Source organism: Anser anser (genome assembly GCF_964211835.1).
Source record: "Anser anser genome assembly, chromosome: 3".
Taxonomy (NCBI): domain Eukaryota; kingdom Metazoa; phylum Chordata; class Aves; order Anseriformes; family Anatidae; genus Anser; species Anser anser.
In genome coordinates this window covers 98,895,430-98,918,464 of record NC_139722.1, presented here as the reverse complement: position 1 = coordinate 98,918,464, position 23,035 = coordinate 98,895,430, and the positions used below count along the sequence as shown (strand labels likewise).

Below are 23,035 nucleotides of genomic sequence, written 5' to 3'. Positions count from 1 at the left end.
AATGCTGCCTTTTTAGGAATTTCATAGCGTTCCATCCTGATAAATTATAATGTTCTCTCCATATTTAATATCTGGAAACTTATCGAGACAGCATAGACTCAACTTTAGATTTAATGTTTTAATTAAATTAAGATAATTATTTTAGATACCTGTTTCAAAGCATATTATCATCTTCCAAGTTGAAAAGTGAAAAATACTATCTTTCAAGTCTGAAAGGAAATCATGGAAAATCGATGGCACACAATACTTCTTTTCCAAGCAGCTGTCTCAGGGAGAAACAACTGCTGCATTTTTATTAAGAGAAATGTTTAGTTAGTAACTTTCTGTCTTGGTTTCCTGATGCAGTCAATGATGTTGACTATGCCACTGGAAGACAGTAGTATCCTTTTTGCATATAAGTTGGCAAAGTGGCATGAGAAGACATTTAGAGTACATCCATCCTTTGCTTTGTTTTTGCAGGTTAGAACAGGCACTAACCTCCAGAAAATCATGTAGTATTTCAGATTACTACATTGCTCTCCAAACTACTGCAAAACATCTTCTTCATTAAACTCTATTGAATATTACTTTGCATGGAGGCCTATAATGTGACATTATGTTGTCCTATAATAAAATCTATTAATCTCACACTCATTTCCAGTTGATAATTCATGCTTTATCTTAATTATACACAAGTCAACAAAGTTAAAGAAATTTTTTCACATCGCAGCAAAAAAGACTACTGTGTTGAGTCCACCAAACTTCTCCTATATTCACTACAGCATTTTAAATTATATTCAAAGTATACAAGATCTAGGTCCTCACATTCATAATGTTCTGGAATGTAAGCTCAGAAACTCTAAAAGGGTTTCAGAAACTCCACAAAGATGTTCCCAGCATCTTTGGTCTACGTTACCAAAGCCTGTAGAAGATATACAACATAATTTGTGTGAATTAAAACTATCATAAAAGAAACTGTTCCCTGTATCACATATTAAGTAGTTTTTTAGATCTTATATTGCCTTTAACTCAGTAACATTTATGAACAAGTATAAACAAAACAACAAAAAAAATCAAAACTATTGTCATAGCAAGGAAAGACTAATATTTTATTATGCTTCTGTGGTTCAGATGAACAGCTCTACAAAACTAACAAATCTGCTAAACGAAACAGAACTCGCTGAAACTGGGACCATGTTTTAAGATAACAGCAGAAGGGGGATTTTACAAGAATTAATTTGAAAAAAGCTAGAGAAAAGACCATGAATATAACTGAAGACATCACTGCAATTACACTGAGCTTAAATCAGTATCAGTTTGTGGTGCTTCACTGATTACTCGTGTTTTCTCAGGTTAAATACAGTTCATTGGATTCCATGGTAACCACTGCTGATGCCTTGGCCAGCATTTCTCTAAAGAGTCTATAAACATTCAAGGCCTGAAGAAGTAAGAAAAGAGGAGAAAGCAGCAGTATCCAGTATTGCAACTCACACTTGTATCTAAAAAATTGTGGGAAATTACAGACCTTACTTAACTGTAGTGCTTTATGTTTTTCTAAGTGTTTAGTCTCGGATTTGAGGAAGGAAGTAGACTAAAAATAATACACTTATTCTGACCCAGAAAGTTTCTAACAGGACATGTCATTTCTGCCTCTTTCTCTCTCTCTTTTCAATGACATTGAAGTCTTTAAATATTTTATCCTCTCAGGCAAAGTTTGACAGTGTTCTGCATTTAGGTGCAAAGAGATTGAGTTGGGAATAATACTACATCCCTGCTAATTTACAGTAGTCAAGACAGATTTTCAAAGGACTTTCAAAGTCACTTTGAAAGTGCAAAAAACATTCAAATATTCTTCTTTTAAGCAGTGATTAAAGGTTTATTTCAGCAACCCCAGAATAAGAACTACCACTTGCAAACTGTGTATGATAAACAAGAAGAACCAATGTGTGGTGCATGCCCTTTTGACAAAATGGGAATCAGACAGTCCAGGTCGTTAAAAGCTACCAAAAAACCACAGTTTTTTCTTTGGTCAGTCTTGAGCCATGGGACATAAAAAACACCGCCATTATGCAATGGACTCCTTGTCACAGGAGTCGCCTCACTAGAACAACTGTGCTAGGAACATATGTTGATGCTAAAACTGGCTAAGCCACTACCACCCTGTTACTATTATTCATTATAACAATATTACTGTGAGGTAAGACTCATCTTTTGGTACCACTGTCTCTGAAACAATGCTGACAGCATACACTGTTGTTATGAACAGTTACATCAATAAAGTATAAAAGCTACCATGCAAGCAACCATTTTAGAGAAGAAGCAAATTGCAAAGCTGTTTTGTACCCCATTAAATTACATTAACATGGATTAAAAAAGGATGGTATCTCGTACTTCATAATACGGACCTAGTGGGAGAATTCGGGAAGCTCTTTGGGGACAAATTATTTAGATTTCTACTGTACAAATACCCACCATTTCTATTCAACCCAGCTATGTCAAGAAAATCTTTCATACAAATGTCAGACTTACAAAGAAAAAGCTTTTCAAACACTACAACTTGTATTGTTTGTAGGAGTTATTTAACTGCATTTGCCAACGTAAACTATCGTTCCCCTTCAGGTCTCTGCTTGGACATTTAGGTCTTAGGGCAGTAAGAGCATGGACTTCACTGTTACTACCAGCATTGTCCTCCTATTAAGTGAACAGATGATATTATCAAAACTTCATTTGGTGAACACTGCCTATTCCTAAGCCCAATAACTGTTAAATAAACTACACAAGTAAAAAATGAGTTTCCATGGTTTAACCACAACTATAGTAAAAAATGTTCTGGTAAAAGCTGCATCAATTGGAAGCTAGATTTCTTCACACTGACAAATCCAGGTATCACAGCAGAAGTCTGTAGTCTAAACGTATCCAAAGTGTTACTCATATACATAACTGATATCCTTCTCAAGCGAGAGATCCATCCTATCCAAAACACATAAATAATTGCATCCTCTAGGAAAAGATGGGTGTCCCAAGCTTTGCTGTTCATAAATGATTTATTACATTGGCAAACTCCTTTATGTAATTCATTTCCATTTACAAATTTTGCAGATACATTTATTCCCTTCAATTTGATGATTATATTTGCTATTCTTGCCTTAGGATTTTCTTTATGCAAGGCATTTTTACTTCATATTCACTTTTACATCAAGGTCATTTGCTAGTAATACACTGCTTAGTTCATGCCTTACGAATCTCCAGCTTTCCCTTATTTCAACCTTCGTTTCTCAGGAATATTTTGTAATTTTAACTATTCCAGTACTGTAATACAGTAAGCCTGAACAAGACTGAACAAGACAACAGTAACTTCTAACTAAAAATTAAAAAAAAAAAACAATCCAGAGATTATACATACCAATATACAAGGGTAATATATGTCAATACAAAGGCAAAACTGCATCCCATGTGAGGCTTATAAAGCCACAGATTTACAATTGCATAGATGTATACTTCATATATGCATGAAAATAAGACCCACAAGCATGTACAGAATTAGTGTAAATCTACACAAGCAAAGCTGAGAATTAGTACAAACCTACGACACAAGTTTTTATATATTACAATTAACATCTGAATGGCATGCACTCTGAACTGGCCCTTATAAATCTACTAAACTGCTTCAAAATCTGTCAGTTCTTCACGACCTTCAGTCATAAAAGACTAGTCTATCCCAGATAACAGAACAGTCAGACCACGTGGGTGTAGGATGCAGAAGGAACATTGTGTCTCTATGAGAGGAGTCATTAGCTCAGAGCAGTGCCACATGACATCCCTGAAAGTATTTGCCTCATTTACACTTGTGGTACACCTGAGATGGCACTGCAGGAAGTCAAGTCGGATGCTTCCTCAACTACAGAGGTTGGAATTCTCGGCCCAAGTTACCAGTTAGAGATCATTACAAGTTGACTGTAATCAGCAATTAGATACCTACTTCTAATGAAGCCCTCAAGAAACTAACTAATAAATCAACCTGCTTAATACAAATGATTGCACTAATATAACTCATTTAGTGAGAGAGCCCTTTTCTAAGGAACCATGATGACACTACTACCAGCACCCTTGGTACTTTCAACAGTATCTGTATATAGATTTCCTATATTACACAACCTTAATTCTTTTTTCAACATGGGATTAGGTAGTTCAGAATCATCATGCTCATGCCAGGAAAACTTACTGCTCTAAATCAAAGAATTTCCATAGGCAAAGACAGATTAAGTATCTACTGTTCATACTTCACCGTGTAGACAGCTTGATAGTCTACCATGATGCAAAGAATTTGAGACAGAAAGATTTACCTCAAAATCTTTGAATTTTTGACTGTTGGAAAATACAAAACCACCGCACAACTGTCTATTCTAAGTGATTTCATACCAAATTTTCCATAATCTATAGGACCCAAGCACTTCAAGCATTTTAACTTCTTCATTTTCAAATTTACATCCAAAGTAGCTATGCTACTATTTTTCCTTGCTAAGTATTTTTTATCAGAATTCTACGGTTTGTCCTTATGTAACACATGGGTATATGAAACAATGAATTTTGTCCTGTTGTTACGGGTAATTTACCAAATACACAAATACTCATTCCAAAATTCTGCTACCTCCAACCAGTACGTTTTTACTACGATAGACTATTAACCATGTATTTCATTTCAGTTGCAATATTCAGAACAACGTTAATAATTGAGGAAATGCAACATCTTCAGGCATGTTTTTTTTTAGTAACAACATGTTTCTTTGCTCATAAATCTTGGCATCTAGATGGAGTTCCAATTCAGGAATAAACAAATTTCTTGCTATGGATAAAACAAGGGACTTCTCCATAATACAAAAAGAGGTACCAAGTTGGCTGTAAAACACACGATGTTTGTGAAGTAGATCTCTGTGTTTAGCTTATTAATTAAAGATGCTACAGGAAATGCAAAAGCTACCAAAAAAAGCTACCAAAAATTGAGAAGCCAGCAATCTTTTATGTTCCATAGAGATATTTCGAAGTTCAATTAAGTCACAGGTCTTTCTAAGTATTTTACAGAAGTGGTATCAGGTTCTAATTAAGACATGTTTTAAAGATGTTGCTTTATCTCATGCTGTCATTTGCAAGAATGCAGAACAGACTAAATATATTGATAAGAAGAGGTTCAAATTTGAAGTATTGTAATTTTAAGTACAGAACAAGGTTAATTAATGAATTTAAACATGTAAGAACACGTGATTTCATGACAAGAGAATTAATAATGTTTCATTTGTTGTTTCTCTTCCGTATGTTTTTGGGTGCTTACCTGGCCTGTTTGTGGCAGCCATAATGAAAACCTGCTGACGATTCTCCAGACCATCCATCTCTGTGAGTAACTGGTTAACTACTCGAACACTGGCTCCTGACTTTAAAAGAACAAATTTGAAAAAAAAAAAAGTGAGAATGTGAATATTTTCATATAAAAGAAACAACAGATTTACTAGCTCCCCACATTTACATACTACTCAAAAACACTTTTAAGCACCTTTAATATAATTGCATTTTGAATTTCTATTTTCATACTCTCAGCTTTTTCTACCCCAAATTTATGCTAACTATATGCTTGCCACACATATTACACTGGGCAAACCTTTTCTTCCCCCTTAAAAATGAAGAACTCACTTAAATACAGCTACAGAACTACACTAATCACTCTCCCACCTACCTCAACAAAAAGGCCCAAAAGTTCCCAATATTCAGGCTTGGAAAAAAGATGTTCTATAAATATTTAAACTTCTGAAACAGCAGTTTCTGCAACTGAGCTCATTGGAAAGGAATGACTCGTAGTCAAATGTTAACTCCGTAGTAATGAAATCATAGAGCCATAGAATGGTTTGGGTTAGAAGAAACCTTAAAGATCATCTAATTCCAACCCCACTAGACCAGGTTGCTCAAAGCCCCATCCAACCTGGCCTTGAACACTTCCAGGGATGGGGCATCCACAGCTTCTCTGGGCAGCCTGTGCCAGTGCCTCACCACCCTCTGAGTGAAGAATTTCTTCCTAATATCTAATCTAAATCTACCCTTTTTTAATTTAAAGCCATTCCCCCATGTGTTATCACTAAATTCCCTGACAAAGAATCCCTCCCCAGCTTTCCTGTAGGCTCCCTTTAGGGTACAGGAAGGCCGCTGTAAGGTCTTCCCGTAGCCTCCTCTTCTCCAGGCTGAACAGCTCCAACTCTCCCAGCCTGTCTTTGTAGGAGAGATGTTCCAGCTCCTTGATCATCTTTGTGGCCCTCCTGGACTCCTTCTAATACTTCCATGTCCTTCTTGTGCTGGGGGCCCCAGAGCTGAACACTGTATTCCAGGTGGGGTTTCGTTTCACGAGAGCTGAGTAGAGGGGGAGAATCCCCTCCCATGGCCTGCTGGCCACGCTTCTTTTGATGCAGCCCAGGATACAGTTGGCTTTCTGGGCTGCGAGCTCCCATTGCCAGCTCATGTCGAGCTTCTCATCAATCAACATCCCCAGGTCCTTCTCATCAGGGCTGCTTTCAATCCATTTTCTGCCCAGCCTGTATTTGTGCTCGAGAATGCCCCAGCCCACATGCCTATAACCAAAGATCCTAGAGATTCTATAAGATGCCTATAACCGAAAATCCCAGATATCCTACAACCAAACTGAATAGATTAATCTGAATTTCATTCTAAATCTGGGGAGACAGAGAGAAAAAACACAGGTGCTAAGGAACAACAGTTTTCATTAAACAGCAAAACTGCTTGATGATTTTGAAGAATGTTGCGCTATTATTTTAAACATACAAAAATAAATGTTATATGTTGCGTATAATATATCTGTTGCATATAATATATACCATATATTATATATATGTTGCATTATTATTATAAACATATGAAAATATACATTTGCCTACAGATAAGAAGAATATGTGGTGAAAATGAACATAGGCTTCAAAAAGCCAGTGGAAACTCCAAACATACTGAATCTCAATTACGATTCCCAAGGATTGTTACTGGTATTACAGCATGAAGAATACCGTCAGGAGTCTCCTGCCCAGACAATAGAATCATAGAATATCATAAGCGAGAAGGGACCCACAAGGATTACCAAGTCCAACTCCTGGCTCCACACAGGACCACCCAAAAATCAAACCATCCGTCTGTGAGCATTGTCCAAACACTTCTTGAACTCCAATAGTCTTACTGCCATGACCACTTCACTGGGTAACCTGTTCCAGTGCCCGACCACCATCCCTCAGTGAAGAACCTTTTCTTAACGGTTTAAAGGAGACTGTGAAGAGCCTGAGGTACATTTGGAAGAGTGTTACCAGCAGGTCAAGGGAGGCGATCCTCCCCATCTATTCAACCCTGGTGAGGCCGCACCTGGAGTACTGTGTCCAGTTCTGGGCTCCCCAGTACAAGAGGGACATGGGGCTACCGGAGCGAGTCCAGAGGAGGGCGACAAAGATTATCAGAGGGCTGGAGCACCTGTCGTACGAGGACAGGCTGAGAGAACTCGGCCTGTTTGGCCTGGAAAAGAGAAGACTGAGGGGAGACCTCCTCGATGTGTATAAATATCTGAGGGAAGGGTGTCAAAAGGATGGAGCCGGTCTCTTTTCGGTTGTGCTCAGCAACAGGAAGAGAGGCACCGGGCACAAACTGAAACACAGAAAGTTCTGGCTGAATATGAGAGGGCACTTCTTTACTGTGAGGGTGAGAGAGCACAGGAACAGGTTGCCAAGAGAGGTTGTGGAGTCTCCTTATCTGGAGATATTCAAAACCTGCCTGGATGCCATCCTGCGCAATGTGCTCTAGGTGATCCTGATCAGCAGAGGGGTTGGACTAGATGATTTTCAGAGGTCCCTTCCAACCTCGGCCACTCTGTGATTCTGTGAGCTGTACACGCAACTAGTTGCTGCCTGCTGCTGCCACAGAAAGGAAACACAGCAAAGCCAAAGCACACTTGTTCCACTCCTTGGCTATCACCTATGCCTACTGTGGTGCCTAGTACTGGACACAGTAATCAGATTTAAAAAGTTTAAATAGATTAAAAGGATTAATCAAACTTTCTCTTTCCTACAGATTTGAAATACAGTCCTTCTGTTAAAGTCGTTGATGTCAGTATCTGAACAGAACTGTATGCAGCTTTTATATTGAAACAAGCATCTCTCTCTCAGCCATCAACCTACATGTACCAGTACAATATCATAAAAACAGACGCATTTCCTCTGCAGAAAAAGCAGCTTTCCATTTAACACACTAACAGTTCGCACTAGAAATGCTTCCAGAAGTGGAAATTAATTCTAGACGTATGTAATAACTATTTCAAAGCAAAAATCAAGACAGAAAATTTAATGGGTGGAATGGTTCTGAAGTCTAATGCATTCCAGACCAGCTCCTGTCTCAAATATTTTCATGACCCAGTTCATATTGTTCAAACCAGTACACACTTCATGTAAGCATTACAGCTGCATACAGGTGTCAGGATTTGGCCATAAATTAATCATGGTATTAAACTGCACTCCTTCATCTTTTCCTGGGGCTTTACACAGTCAAGGTGGTGAATAGCCACATTCTCTACGTATTTTTTTTAATATATACATACAGATACTAACAGAAGTATTAAGCTTTATAAAATATTTCTGTTGCTAGCACAATGCCACAAAAACTGTAACTAAGAATTTATTTATGGAAAAATTTTGAGACTTACTTCACGGTCAGATCTCCGAGGGCACAAAGCATCAACTTCATCAAAAAATATAACACAAGGGGCTGAATTCCTGGCACGCTGGAATACCTGACGTACAGCACGTTCACTTTCACCAACATACTAAAACAAATGACAAAACACAGTGAAACAATGTAAGACATGAAGATTTTACTAGGAAAAAAAACAGTTTTAAACACAATTTAAGATACTTTCCAAGGGAGAAGGACAACCTGCTAACTGAATTACTTCACTTAACTCCACTGTATCTATTTCCTTATTGTACTGGATTTACATGTGAACACGAATGTTGTCATTAGCTCACTTTTGACAGTTCCCAGTATACACAGATTTTAAGAGAATTCCTACTTTCTGGGGAATAAATCTGACTTGCTATCGTTTTGATGATGAGAATTAACAAATATAATCTTCACTAAGGACCTTGTTATTCTTAACTGTTTAAAAAACACCAGTGAGCAATTTGAACACAATAAATATCTGAAGTTCATTAAGTAATTGCCTGAAGATGGGGTAATTGGGAGATAAGGAACTGAAATATGAAATACAACTTATAAGAATCTTACTTTGCAATCTCATTTATAGAATTGCAAAATTTTCTCTTATAGAATCACAGAGTCATTAAGGCTGGAAAAGACCTCCAGGATCATCTGGTCTAACCATCCCCCTACCACCAATGTCACCCATCAAACCATGTCCAACCATTCCTTAAACACCCCCAGGGAAGGTGATGCCACCACCTCCCTGGGCAACCTGTTCCAATGCCTGATTACTCCTGAGAAGAAATTTCTCATAATTTCCAACCTGAACCTCCCAGGCCCTTCGCCAGCTTCGTAGCCCTTCTCTGGGCACGCTCCAGGGCCTCGATGTCCTTCTTGTAGTGAGGGGCCCAAAGCTGAACACAGCACTCGAGGTGCGGCCTCACCAGAGCCGAGTACAGGGGGACGATCACCTCCCTGCTCCTGCTGGCTGCACTGTCCCTGACACGAGCCAGGATGCCGTTGGCCTTCTGGGCCACCTGGGCACACTGCCGGCTCATGTTGAGGCGAGCATCAGTCAGCACCCCCAGATCCTTTTCCTCTGCACAGCTTTCCAGCCACTCTGCCCCAAGCCTGTAGCGCTGCATGGGGTTGGTGTGGCCAAAGTGCAGGACCCAGCACTTGGCCATGTTGAACCTCATCCCATTGGCCTCTGCCCATCGACCCAACCTGTCCAGGTCCCTCTGCAGGGCCTTCCTACCCTCCGGCAGATCAGCACTTCCCCCCAGCTTGGTGTCGTTTGCAAATTTAATGAGGATGCACTCAATTCCCTCATCCAAATCATCAATAAAGATATTAAAGAGGATTAATTAAAGTTAATGAACAGTCCTATTTCCTGCCTGATATCAGTATTTGAAGTACACAAAAAAGTTTGGGAAAAGAATAATCAAATCTAATATTTTATTTTTAGTTTCCTTATCACTGATAAGCAGGTAAATGTCATAGTCTTCTGAGATATGAGCTGCATCTTGTTCAGTTCAACACATTCCCTTAACTCTAGAAAACACTGAATATACATTAAAACAATTCTAAGCCCAGTGCTTCAAAAACTCAGACTACAGCACTTTTATCTGTTAACACTTACAATCTTTACAAGTTACTCTGATTAACTAAAATAATTGCTCTCCAAGGTTTCAGTTTTCTAGTAAGAAGTTAAAGTGACTGACCAAACACATTTCCAAACTTGAAAACTGAAAATGTTGATTATTGAAAGCTGCTAATTTGCAGTTACAGACCACCAACGCTTCTCAGTGTTCTCTTTTTTTTTTCTTTTTCCTGATCCACATAAGAGCAACGACGTCTGCAGTTGATCATTTAGAAATCCTACTTTACCCTAGTAAAGTATGCCTAGTATCTCACTAGACAGGTAATTTAAACCAAGATATACTTAAACTACCCAGTTAGCTTTTTCCCTTTCATGAGAAAATTTTCACTACTAAAAATTTTAAGCAGTGGGGTAAACAAGACAACTTCTGTTGCACCAGTATCAGTTGTGTAATTATTAGGAATTTTGTTTGCCCCAGGTTTTCAACAAGCATTCTATAAATAACAAAAGCACAATGATCAGTGCGTACCATATTTAGCAGTTCGGGACCTTTCACAGATATGAAGTTCAGTCCAGACTCATTTGCCACAGCCTGTCAAAAAGAGAAAGAGATGTACACAGAGAAAAGCATTTTTTCGTGTATTCTTTGGTCCTGTCCACAGAGCTATTAAAATAAAAAAGGAGAGAAGGAGCATAGTTGTCAACTGTGTAAAACACAGAAAACAGTACAAAGTATTGCTATATGCAGTTAAGAGTGGGAGAAGTTGAAGGATTTAGCAAGGTGTTCTCTCTTTAATGAGGCAGTGTGGGATTTTATTTATTTTTTTATCACATACTAGCTGAAGAATTCTCAGTGATTAATGAGAGTTAAAAAGAAATTCAACTACATACATAACATTTGAAAATAAAGACAAGCAGCAATCTGGAAACCTGCATGATTTACACCCATATTTACAAGGGGAGGCTGTAAGAACTGAAATGCTCAAGGAGAGTTATTTACAGTAAGATAAGTACAAGAAATTAAAACACATAAAGTGCAGACTACTTCCAACTACATTAGTTACAGTGAAGTATTCTATAGAAATACATATCTACAAAATTAGTTTCTTCCTTTCTTTGCTATTACTTTCTTAATTAATTTAATATTTCAAGTTTTACAATATTTTTTTCTCATTTAAGCAAAATTGTAACTCTGTACAAGAATATCAACTTCAGCAGAGAGGCTCAAATTTAATTTTCTGCTGAGAACTGCAAAAGTCCTGCATCGGACAGTATCATCCAGACTCAGTCATTCCCACAAAAACATCCACTCCAACAAGATTCTCCAGTAGTTTTTAAACATGTTTAGAAAAATTTATTACCTTAGCCAATAGCGTTTTGCCACACCCAGGAGGCCCTGCAAGCAGAACACCAGCTGGAGTAGTCAGGCCCAGAGCTTTAAACTGCTCTGGATTCCGCACAGGTGCCTATACAAGAAATTATCATAATTATCTGTGACAGCAGGCTAACATTAAACTTCTGATTTCAGTTGGAGATTAATGAAAATTTGTTTAAAGTAAGTTCTTTATTCCAACTCTTTACAGGCTAAATGAATAAACAGTCAGTCAGCATCTTATCTTGCATTGATAAATACCTCCAAAATGGGAGAAGCATCATTATTCAGAGACAAAGACTTTATCTATCCAAGTTCTCACCTTAAGGTGTTAGTGTTAAGTACTGGTCTGACCAGCAGTGAGGCTGCTAACTGTCCAGCTAAGCAGTGTCAAGTTCTTCATGTAGCAATTGTCTAACTAGGGTTATCGGTACAAAACATTTAGAATACTTAAGATTTAGCAATAATGAACATATTGAAAAATGAAACCTTGAATACAACAAATGAAGTGTTTAACACATGCACTAGACTTGTAATAAATTTGAAAGCAGGTTACAGAAGTCTATTTTAAATGAAGATGTTGCAAAATTTCTGTTTTGTAGCACGCTAGAACTCATGGGCAGCACGCTATACCTTAAATAAATTTGAACAAAGAAACCGAGATATTTTTATTTTCTGCATAGCGGGAGGTGTGAAAAAACCTTTGAAAGTAATGTTAACACATACCAATATTGCCATAGTCAGCTCCTCCCGAACATCTTCCAGGGCTCCAATATCTGCCCATGTTACATCAGGAATTGTGACAAAGCCTTCTCTCTTGGCAGAGGGTTGCACTGATGACAATGCAACAATAAAATCATTCATCTCAATGCACAGCTTCTGCAGCTGCTCCTCAGGCAAAGGGTCTTGCTTCTTCAGCAAATCCAAAAGTCTCTGTAATTCAACCTGCGGGTATATTGAACAGCAGAGAAAAGATTATGCAAGTAATATTTTAAGATTTTTTTTAGGGCTTTTTCAGAGCAATACTTTCTGCAAGTATAATATTAATTACTATAAAAGAAATTATTATGTATAATACATATAGAATGTGTAAGATACCATTAAAAACTAACATTAATGAAAATACTCCAGGAAAGGACTAAATAAATTTACCATTTATTCTGATTTTAGTATGAAATGGCTCTCAGAAGAAAGCAAATAACTCTGCCAAACGGCAAAACCTTAAAAATTTGTGGAATATTCGATTACATATAAACCTTTAAAACTCTTAACATACACTTTTCAGTCACAAGTGTTTGTTTAAACAATCTGATTTCAAGTCATCAACTCACTTCCTCAAGCTGATTAGACCTGGTTTTGTAACCAGGCCCTTATAAAGTCTGGGAAAACACAATACAGATATAGCAAAATGCTTTTCAAATTTTTCCATCTTGCAAAGTACAGTCTGCCAAGAAGCGTGGGGACAGACAGGTATGTTCCAATTACTGAAAATTGGATCCTTGTTGGGGAAAAACTATCTGAGAAAATACTTGATCAAAGAACTTTATATCTTCACGACATAAATATAACCCAGCTGTAATATGGAAAGGCATTATTAAAGCAATGCGATATTGCACCTCAAGTAAAACCACTCCAGGATTTTCATTAAGATAAAGGAAATAAAAAGTTGCAAAAATCTTTTTAGTTGCCACATTTTCCCTACAGGAGAATATGGGATATAGCATTTTATATTGGATGCAACTAAGATAGCCCACAATGTAGCTGAGCACAATGAAGTGTTGAGGTACAAGTGCTTACAGTGCACAGTATTCCCTCTTTAAGCCCTCCCTCTTCTTCCTAACAGAAGTATTACGAGAAACCGTGAAATAGCCAAGACCACTGGGTTTGTTTATTGAATTGTGTGAATTATTTTTAAAGGTTTTTGTAAGTTTATTTTTCTATGATAAATATAATATCACTGTTTTAATGACAATACCCTATATTAGACAATGTCAACCTCCTGCCAGCTATCAAAATATGTCTCTGTTACAATTAGACTTCCTTATCCTTAGTAACTCCTTTGATCAGGGTGATGTTTTTAAAACTGCAACTACCTGTCCCTCCCCCTTTTCTTTTGGCTATTTCAGGCCCCTGGAGACACTGAGAGGTATGCAGTATGACCACATTACTCTAATAAAAAGTCTTGCTAAAGGTTTTTACACTGTTTTTTTTGTTAATTACATTAACAGTTTTCTTTGACAGTCCTTCTAAAAACAGAATCCAATTACATCGTGCATTTAAAAATTCTTTCTTTTACTTCTTCAGACAAACCTTTAAGAATTCAACATATAACAACACACAAGCAAGGAATATGCACATACAAACTCAAAATTTTGAACAGTAGGTCCAGAAATCTCTATATAAAGACATTATGGTTCACTGACAACAGCATGTCACGTGTGGCATAGAATAATTCTGGCATTGCAAACAATATTTTTTTTTTGCAAGATTTCCAGCTGTGCTGCATGTTAATAGATACTTTCTCTGCAGCTCAAGTTTCATTTGCTAATCCAACTTTTCTTTTGGATAGTTCTTAAATAACTCTTCCTCAAACTTGCTATAGGTACTACTGCACACGATTTAATTCATGTAAACGTGTAGCTGGAGGGAAAATGTAGACAGCATAAAAATTTGTAGACTTTGGCTAGCTATAAGTATACCAGGTCAGCAAAGAAACAGAGGCATCGTGACAGCTATTTCACTGAGGGCACAGCAAACAGCTTGGTAAAAAAAAAATAAATTACAAAACCACACACCTTGTGTAAAACATTAACATCATTTTTAGAAGGCCTAGTTTTGGGGAGCCTGTTGTTCAGAGCCATTAATTGGGTCATTAGGAATGAAGTTTCTGGCTTCAGAGCTGATAGATCTATAGCTAAATTTAACATTTCACTGGTCATACATGTTTAAGGATTTATGAGCAAAGGCTTCCACAGTTCTAAAATAGTTCATTTTTAAGACATTAGAGGTAAACACTTCAAAGAACAAATACCTTAGAAGGAAGCTGTAGCTGTTTGGCATCCTCTTCCACCTGGATTTCTGTTCCTATTCCCACGCTTTCTTCAGCTGTGTTTCCTCCTGCCTGTATGTAGTTCTTTTGCCACTTCCCAGATTTTATCAGGACCCTGTTCACTGTGCATATAGCTGCCTCACGACAAAGTGCCATCAGGTCAGCACCTACATAACCTGGAGTCAGACGGGCTAAATGAAGGAAGTCAAAGGACTCTGGGAGCTTAAGTTTTCGACACAGTGTCTGAAGAATTCTGATGTAGAAGGGAAAAAAAGAACAGTGAAACAAAGATGCAACGGTGGCCTTTTCTTACTTTCATACAAAGACGAACAACATTTATTTAAGGTCTCTTTCAACTCACATGAACTGAAGTAGTACAGTGGGAACAGTTCATGCTCATCTAGAAAGTTACTAAACTGAAATCTACAAAACTATGCTATGTATTTCCTTTCAGCGCTTAAATGAAAAACAACAGTATCAACCATGTAATGTCATTTGAGTGGGGAAAAGCTAGTTTTGGTGACTTTAAACATTATGGATTCTTTAAACGCTAGCTTATGATTCAAAAAAGACAGACTAGATGTCAGAGTCTATCATGGACATGCACAGGTTATCCACTGAGATATTTAGCTGCCTTGTATTCCTACACAACCTTAGTCTGTATTCTGTCTGTTCCATCCCACTGCTTTATTTATTGAAAATCATCCACAACAAAGTATTCTGTGAGAAGCAGATGAAATCAGACTGTGTGAGGAACTCTCATCCTTTCCTCCAGTAGTGGGGATCAATACAGAAGGGAACAGGCAGACCCAGCAGATCATCACATGGCTCCAAGCCTGGTGCCACCAACGTAATTTTGGGTTTCTTGATGATGGGATGGTTTACATGACACCAGGCCTAATGGTTCCTTTTGGGAAGAACCTTTCTCAGAGGGGGGAAAGGATTTTTGCTCAGGAGTTAACCGGGCTTTAAACTAAATTTGAACAGGGAAAGGGATGAAAACAGGCCTGCCAGCGACAAGTTATGGGACTGCACGCCAAAAATTGAGATACAGCAAGCCAGCAAGCAAGACCTTTCAGTCCGCCCCATGAGGGACTGGGTTCAATGAAGCACATCTGAAATATTCCTACACAAATACATACAGCATGAGAAACAAGCAAGAGGAACTAGAAGTCTTGGCCCAGTCAAAGAGCTACAACATTGTTGGCATAAGCAAAACCTGGTGGGAAGAGGCGTGTGACTGGTGTGTTGCAATGGACGGTTACAGGCTGTTCAGAAGGGACAGGCTCTGTGTAACAGAGGCAATGGACTGCATGGAGCTTGCAGTCAGCAACAATGCAGTTGAGAGCCTCTGGGTAAGGATCAAGGGAAAAGAAAATAACGGGAATGTAGCTAAAGAAAATGTAGTCTACTATAGACCACCCAGCCAGGATGACGACACTGATGAATTATTCTTTAAGGAACTGGGAGAAGACTTCTATATCAGTTGCCCTTGTCCTTACGGGGGACTTCAACCTGCCAGATGTCAACTGGGGATATCATCTAGCTGAGACAAACAGGTCCAGGTGGTTACTGAGGCACCTAGATGATAACTTCTTGGTACAGGTACTAAGAGAGCCAGCTAGAAAAGGTGCCTTCCTAGACCTAGATTGTGAACAGAGAGGGTCTTGTGGGCAAAGTGGCGATAGGCGGAAGCAAGGTTGGGTGACATGGGAGGACTACTGGGATGCTGCTTGCCTTTGTAGGGAGAGAATTCATGTGGCCAAGGCTCAATTAGAGTTGAAGCTGGCCAGCAGCATGGGGGACAATAAAAAAGGCTTTTTGAAGTATGTTAATAGGAAAAGGTGGACCAGAGCAAACGTTGGTCTGATAATTGATGAGGATGGTCACCTCCATATGTAGGCACAGCTACTAAAACAAAGAGTAGATGCACACTTAATTTCTTCTACAATTTTCAATGTGCGCTGATATGTATGTGTGTGCAGACACAAAAAGGATTAAACACAATAAAGTACTTTTCCTTAAGTTGTTAATATACATTTTTTTAAATAATAAAGAAGGTTAAACTTTATAACACATACTTTTCTCTTGCTGCTTCATCTGGTATTCCTAAACAAATTTCTCGATCAAATCTCCCAGCTCGTCTCAGTGCAGGGTCCAAAGAGTCAGGTCTGTTAGTTGCTCCAATAACAAGGACCTGGGCAGTGGCAGCCAAATTATTCAAGTCTAAAGGAAGGAAGGAAGGAAGTTAATGCCCATAATCACCTTCTCAACTTTATTCTGATATCTATGCTACTGTGTTTCTGGTAGCACATGGTAATATTCAGAACAGCACAGACAAAATAACCAGCAGGCACACTAAGCTGATGCTCATCCTTATTTCTACTACCTAGGATAGATATATTTCAAGCAGAAATATGCATTTCAAATAATATTTGACATATTTTCCATTAATGTTTATTTACACAACAAAGAGGCTGTGAAAATATAATAATATCCACTCAAATTTATTAGAAGCTTTCCCCTCCTACCCCATAGAGGTAAACTGTGTCAAAACATGAAAAATGATTACTGCTATCTCCACAAAAGTAATTAGGAGTCACTATGGAATGAAAGAACATAATGAGACTGATAACTAGAAAGTTTAACTTAGTACAAAAGTTCCTGAAACTGACCGTCCATACAAGTTAGGAGCTGGGCAACAATTCTCCGCTCCATGTCCTTCGATGCAACTTCTCTTTTTGGCGTGATCGCATCAATCTCATCAATGAAAAGGACACATGGTGCATTGGACTAGGAACAAGAAATATTAATAATTACCAAATTACGCTGACATATTGTATTACGAGAGGGAAATAATTTTTGAGATTTTGTTTTATAACTGTACTCTGAGACTTCTGCACGCACTAAACAATCAACCTCTCCCAGAATAATTTTGTTGTTATTTACTATCTGGAGAGCTGTCAGATTATGAAACTGCTGAACTGAGGCTGTGAAATAACTAAGGCAAAGGGATTCAAAATGTCCCTATATACTGATTACAAATTAAATATATCTCTGTGTTCCTTCATGTTTTCCATCATTATTATTATTCTATTGTCACTGCTTACTTGCTTAAGTCCAAAGAATAAAATCAGACAAAAAAGGTCTCTTTTGTGTATTTGGTTTTTCATATTAGTTTTAATATTAGATCTGTGGAACTTCAAGAGCTAGCATTAATGACACTCATGATGAAACAAAGAGCTGCAGGTGGTCACGAAAACTTGAAGTCTGTCAACTTCAAGATTACTGCAGAGATGAACCATGTTCAAAGAGTAAAAATCAGCAGTGAGCAACGCTAACAAGTGTTCTAACGTTCCAAGCACTTCACATTGATAAAAAGCCAACGCTAACATAAAATAATAATTAGTGTAACTAACAGAATAGCGTTTAACTGACATAAGATTATTAATACCATCAAAAAAGTACTTGTGATGCAGAGGAATACTTAAGGAAAACACTAGAATCATCATCAAAAAAAAGTCTAAACTTCCATACAAAAATAAAGCATTTTAAATCCCAGCCGTTTTATCAGGCACCAACTGCGCCATCTAGCTGTCATTCAGTTTTTCCTTCACCTGATGGAGGAAAAAAATACAACTAAACCATGAAGATTCATTCCACAGTACGTGCATAAGGTACAGTTGAACTGTCTTTTTTACTCCTGCACAAAAATTTAGTACAAAAAACAAGTGGAAAGGCCACTTAAACGCAAGGGACTATAACAAAGGCAACAGTTTTGATTTTTTAAAATGTATTTCATACAACATATTTATTCAAAAATAACTTTTATAGCAACCACCATACATACAAAAGGTATTTCAATCTAAATACTCACTTATTTAATTTTCTTCAACACAACATCTTATCAAAGCTTTCTAAAAAATTAAATTGTAATAGAAACCTGAAACATAATAATCTAACAGCTTCAAAATTAATTATTTTGCCCTGTTTAGCATTCTTTCATACGTAGTTTAAACATCAACATACAGTTGTGGGGGAGGATAGAATGAAGAAGTAAAGCTGGAAAACCAGAATATTCTCAGAGATCAGAAACACAAAACCGTCCTCATGAAACAAAAAATTAACCCCGTTAAGAAAATCTGCATTCATTTCAATTAAAATTACCTTAACCTGTCTGCTTTTCTTTGCTTCTTAACAAGTCTGAAAGTTGCATCAATATCTTATTACAAGAGTGGCTAATCACTATCTATCTGATAGTCTGTCAAGCAGCAGCTTAGTTCTCCTGTGTTTCTAATGCTGATATTAAGACAAAGCAAGACTTCAAATGGCTTTTGACATTGGAACAGGACTTTACTCTTACTTTGATATTTGTTCCAATTTCTTTCTTTATGCCTAAAGGCCCAAAGTCTTAACTCAAATGCAAAATCAGACAAAAATAACAACAACAAAAAAAAAGGCACAGTAAACTGCCCTTACATCTTTTTTAGTTTTTATAAATCACTCCAAGCAGCTCCAAGTAGGTAAATAATTTATGTTGCTCCCATTACTTTGACATGATGAACTTTTGTCAAGATTTTAGAACAGCAATCTTTGTGTTCTGTGACGGCATGACATTTAGTACAATGGAATTCTGGTCACAGCAAGGGAGACACTATGACTTGTGTGCAGCAATATAAAGATTCAGTCACTAATAATTCACTCAAATTCAAACCACAGCAACGAAGGTTGAATCTTTACAAAGAAAAGGACAAACAATTCAGTATTATTTCTCATGGGTGTCTCACCACAGCCTGATCGAACAATTCTCTCAGTTTCTGCTCAGATTCTCCTGACACTCCAGACACCATTTCTGTTGCTGCCACTTTCAACATCGGGAGCTCAAGTTCCTGAAAGAGACAAGGAACGTTGTATGATATAGCCAGAGGTTAGGAATGCTGGCTGTCCTAGAGGACAAATATTTTCCAATATAATATCTTTTATACCAGAAGACTTTGTAATCAAGAGTAAATCTGAAAGTTATCTTAAAAAAAAGACTAGTAGTATCCTCCTTTTAACAACAGGTCTAAGACATTTTGCCAAATGAACAGAAATGAATACAAAGGGCAGGTTTCCTTGATTCAGTTAGAAGATAGTTTTGCACCTTAGTCCTTAAGTCCTTGAAATACTACTTCACAACACATATATTTCAGTTCATGCTTCGTCTCCTTTGAGAAAATTGTCTATTTCCATCTATAACAAAACATTGCTTATCAGTATGGATGAGTTCCCACCAGGTTTCGTTCCCTTAGCCTTACTCTAGAAGTGTATGAGCAGGATAAAATACTTGCAATAAAATACTTGCAAAAGTCACATTCAAGGTTTTCTCCTACTAAAAATAAATAAATAAACCTGTAACATTTATAGACTAACTCTCACATTAGTGCCTATTTCAAGCTCTTTGAGCTACATATAAGAAAAATTCGGACTTGCCACAGCTGCCAGAGGCCCCACATAGGGCCTTGAGGAGATATTTTGCCCTAAACAACACTATACACAATTATGGAAATTAATATAGCAGTATTTTTCCTAACAAAATGATTTAAGAAGTATTCATTACATTTATCTCATCCTTGAAAATTTTTTACTTGTTGTTTTCCTTCCCCCAGATACCTACCACGACACAAATGCTCACTGAAGTATTCTGTAACACAAATTCATTCAATTGGCATGATTTCACAGCAAGGTATTAAAAAGGAAAATAAGCAAACCTTTCCAGTCAAAGCATTTGAAATATAACGATAGAAGGTCTAACCAACATCAAAGTAATAAACATCAGTGTTTTCAGATTAAAGCTGCACTATGAACATTTGTAGTTTTATATGTAAGTACCTAAATCTAAGGTAATAATCTAGGAAACTTAAGGAAAAACAGCGTTAAATACACCATGAAAAAAATACAGCCTTGGTTAACACCGAATAGCCCCAAATAGCCCCAAGATTTATATTCATGACAGGCACAGAGCAGTACAGCAGCTTCACCACTCACCAAGTTTTACACCAATACTGTCACATGCTCTTGAATCATTAGCTTGACAACATTCAGTTCTGGAGTTCAGAACTTACTATTTTAGTAAATAGTAAATTGGGATGTCACCCAGTAGAATTAATGTAATAACTCATAAAAGATGGTAGAGACCAGACTTAAAATGTTTTGGTAATTTTAACCAGAAGTATATTCCACTTACAGCCTTTTCACTACCTATGCCTGTATTGCAGTCCTGGGAATGCCTCAACATAGTGAAGTCAAACATAAAACCCTGCCATTACATCCCTTCTTCATATGAGGTTCTATCAAGTACAGATTCAGATAGAATTTAAACAAAAGGAAGTAAAAATGAACATAGATTAGTCTAAAACAGGAAGCAGAAAAAAAAGAGATAAAGAGGAAAAAAATGAAGGAGGATTATTTCTTTTCTGTCTAAATACAATTAAGAAACTAAATCTGCAGCTAACTCACCCCAGCAATAGCCTGTGCAAGTAGTGTCTTTCCACATCCTGGTGGTCCATGTAGAAGAAAACCCCGAGGTGGAACCACACCTAAGTGGTTATAGACTTCGGGATGATGAACATGGATCAGCATCTTGCATATTTCCTGTTACGGACAACACAGACCTCCATTTAAATGACAAAAATTAGTATTATAAATTGTTAATAGTATATGCAAGCCAAAACAAAAAGAGGTTCTATTTATTAATACAATTTCACTGACTGGTTTCAGAACGATTAATCAAAGGGAAAACAAACAAACAAACAACAAAATAACAACCTTTGTTGCTATTGGTATCAGTAACTATTCTCAGTGCCATAAGTGAATTCTGCTAGATTTCCTGTTTGTCGTTTTTCACATGGCATTTTATTCAGAGTGTATTTTGTTCCACAATCTACATGCTAACTAACCTGCAAAGTTTCATCATTGCCTCCTACATCCTCAAACTTCACTGAAGGGTGGTAAAGCTCTGGTCCCTTACTTGTAACTGTTAAGGAGGAAAAATAAGTTACGTAAATTTAGACATAGCATAATGGTAGTTGCCAATACCAAACAAGAAAGAATTCAACCTGAACAATTAGCTAAATACACAGAGCAGTATTATTTTTGGTAGCAGACACAGGAGTGGAATATTTTTTAAAGCAATAAAAAGATTAAATTTCTTAAACAAACACTTCTTTGCACCTCAGAATAGTAGAAGTACTCTGGTAATTGATTCCGTGGTCACTATCTGTCTTTAGAGAGGCACGCCAAAGATAACTTCTTACCTTTCCCTTTAAGTAGGATGGAATTAATTTCTCCATCTACATCTGGAACTACTTCTTTTTTTCTTTTTGCTCTCTTACCCTTTGTCTTCTTTTTTTCACTCTCCAAGACAGAAAATTCTGTTGACTTCTAGTGTATAAAAACAGAATTGTATAGACAAAACCTTCAGAGTCAGTGAATTCTTGCAAATACTTTACAGAAGAAAACACCAAAGCATCTATAATGCTTATTATATGCAGATTTATTTAGATTTTGCCTTCTGGATTCCAGCCCCCCCCCTTTTTTTTGTAAATACCAGCGACATTTTTGCTAAGAGTACATATCTGTAACCAAATTAAAACAAAAAAAACCCACACCAATCAAAATTAGACACAAGTCATTTGCATACCACTCTGTGGATGAGTAAAATTGCATCAACATATTTACTCCACTGGAAACAATTGTTACTACCAGTAAGTCAACAGTGCTGTAAGAATACATTATGCAGTGCTGACATAAATTAGCTGCGTGTAACAAAAGGGCTAATACAGGACAGAAGAAAAAGGATGTCCAATGACAATTTTTTATTTATTTAGAATATAGTACTGATGATATTCTAGTTTGAAGATCTCACTTTTATTCCATTCTCTGTATAAGAGGATGCAATAAAGGATAAAGGGATAATTTGTTAAATCTGCCTATTCAGTAAACATTTTGCATAATCAGAAAGGTATCTGTAAATGTAGGGCTTCTTTCACTTAAAAACTAAACTAAACTAAACCATAAATAAAGCATCCTCGCAAAAAGTCTGGTCAGCCAAACAACATAAGCATTATTTCCCATAAATAAGTTTAAAGTTTTCAATAGCTAAACACATTGAACCCCCGCACCCCCCCCCCAAAAAAAAAAAGTGGGCATTCATCTGGATGGGGGGGATAACACTTATTTTTAAATAGTTTATAAACCAATGCAATTTCCAAGCCTTTCAATTTCCCTAGCCCCTATCCCCTATCCACCCCAAAAAATTTCAGCTTTC

General features: G+C 37.2%; 1 protein-coding gene across 1 annotated transcript in view; it reads right to left on the bottom strand.

The window, feature by feature from the left end:
- Window positions 1-23,035, bottom strand: part of NVL (nuclear VCP like) — a 41,179-nt gene that overhangs the window by 13,043 nt on the left and 5,101 nt on the right. The window contains exons 7-18 of the mRNA XM_083828489.1: window positions 22,023-22,149; window positions 21,666-21,742; window positions 21,226-21,360; window positions 19,515-19,616; window positions 17,403-17,520; window positions 16,809-16,953; window positions 14,710-14,980; window positions 12,405-12,623; window positions 11,668-11,772; window positions 10,836-10,898; window positions 8,708-8,827; window positions 5,306-5,405 (exon numbers count right to left, since the gene is read on the bottom strand). Coding sequence (XP_083684615.1) covers window positions 5,306-5,405; window positions 8,708-8,827; window positions 10,836-10,898; window positions 11,668-11,772; window positions 12,405-12,623; window positions 14,710-14,980; window positions 16,809-16,953; window positions 17,403-17,520; window positions 19,515-19,616; window positions 21,226-21,360; window positions 21,666-21,742; window positions 22,023-22,149 — 1,582 coding nt within the window. The remainder of the gene's footprint in view (window positions 1-5,305; window positions 5,406-8,707; window positions 8,828-10,835; window positions 10,899-11,667; window positions 11,773-12,404; window positions 12,624-14,709; window positions 14,981-16,808; window positions 16,954-17,402; window positions 17,521-19,514; window positions 19,617-21,225; window positions 21,361-21,665; window positions 21,743-22,022; window positions 22,150-23,035) is intronic.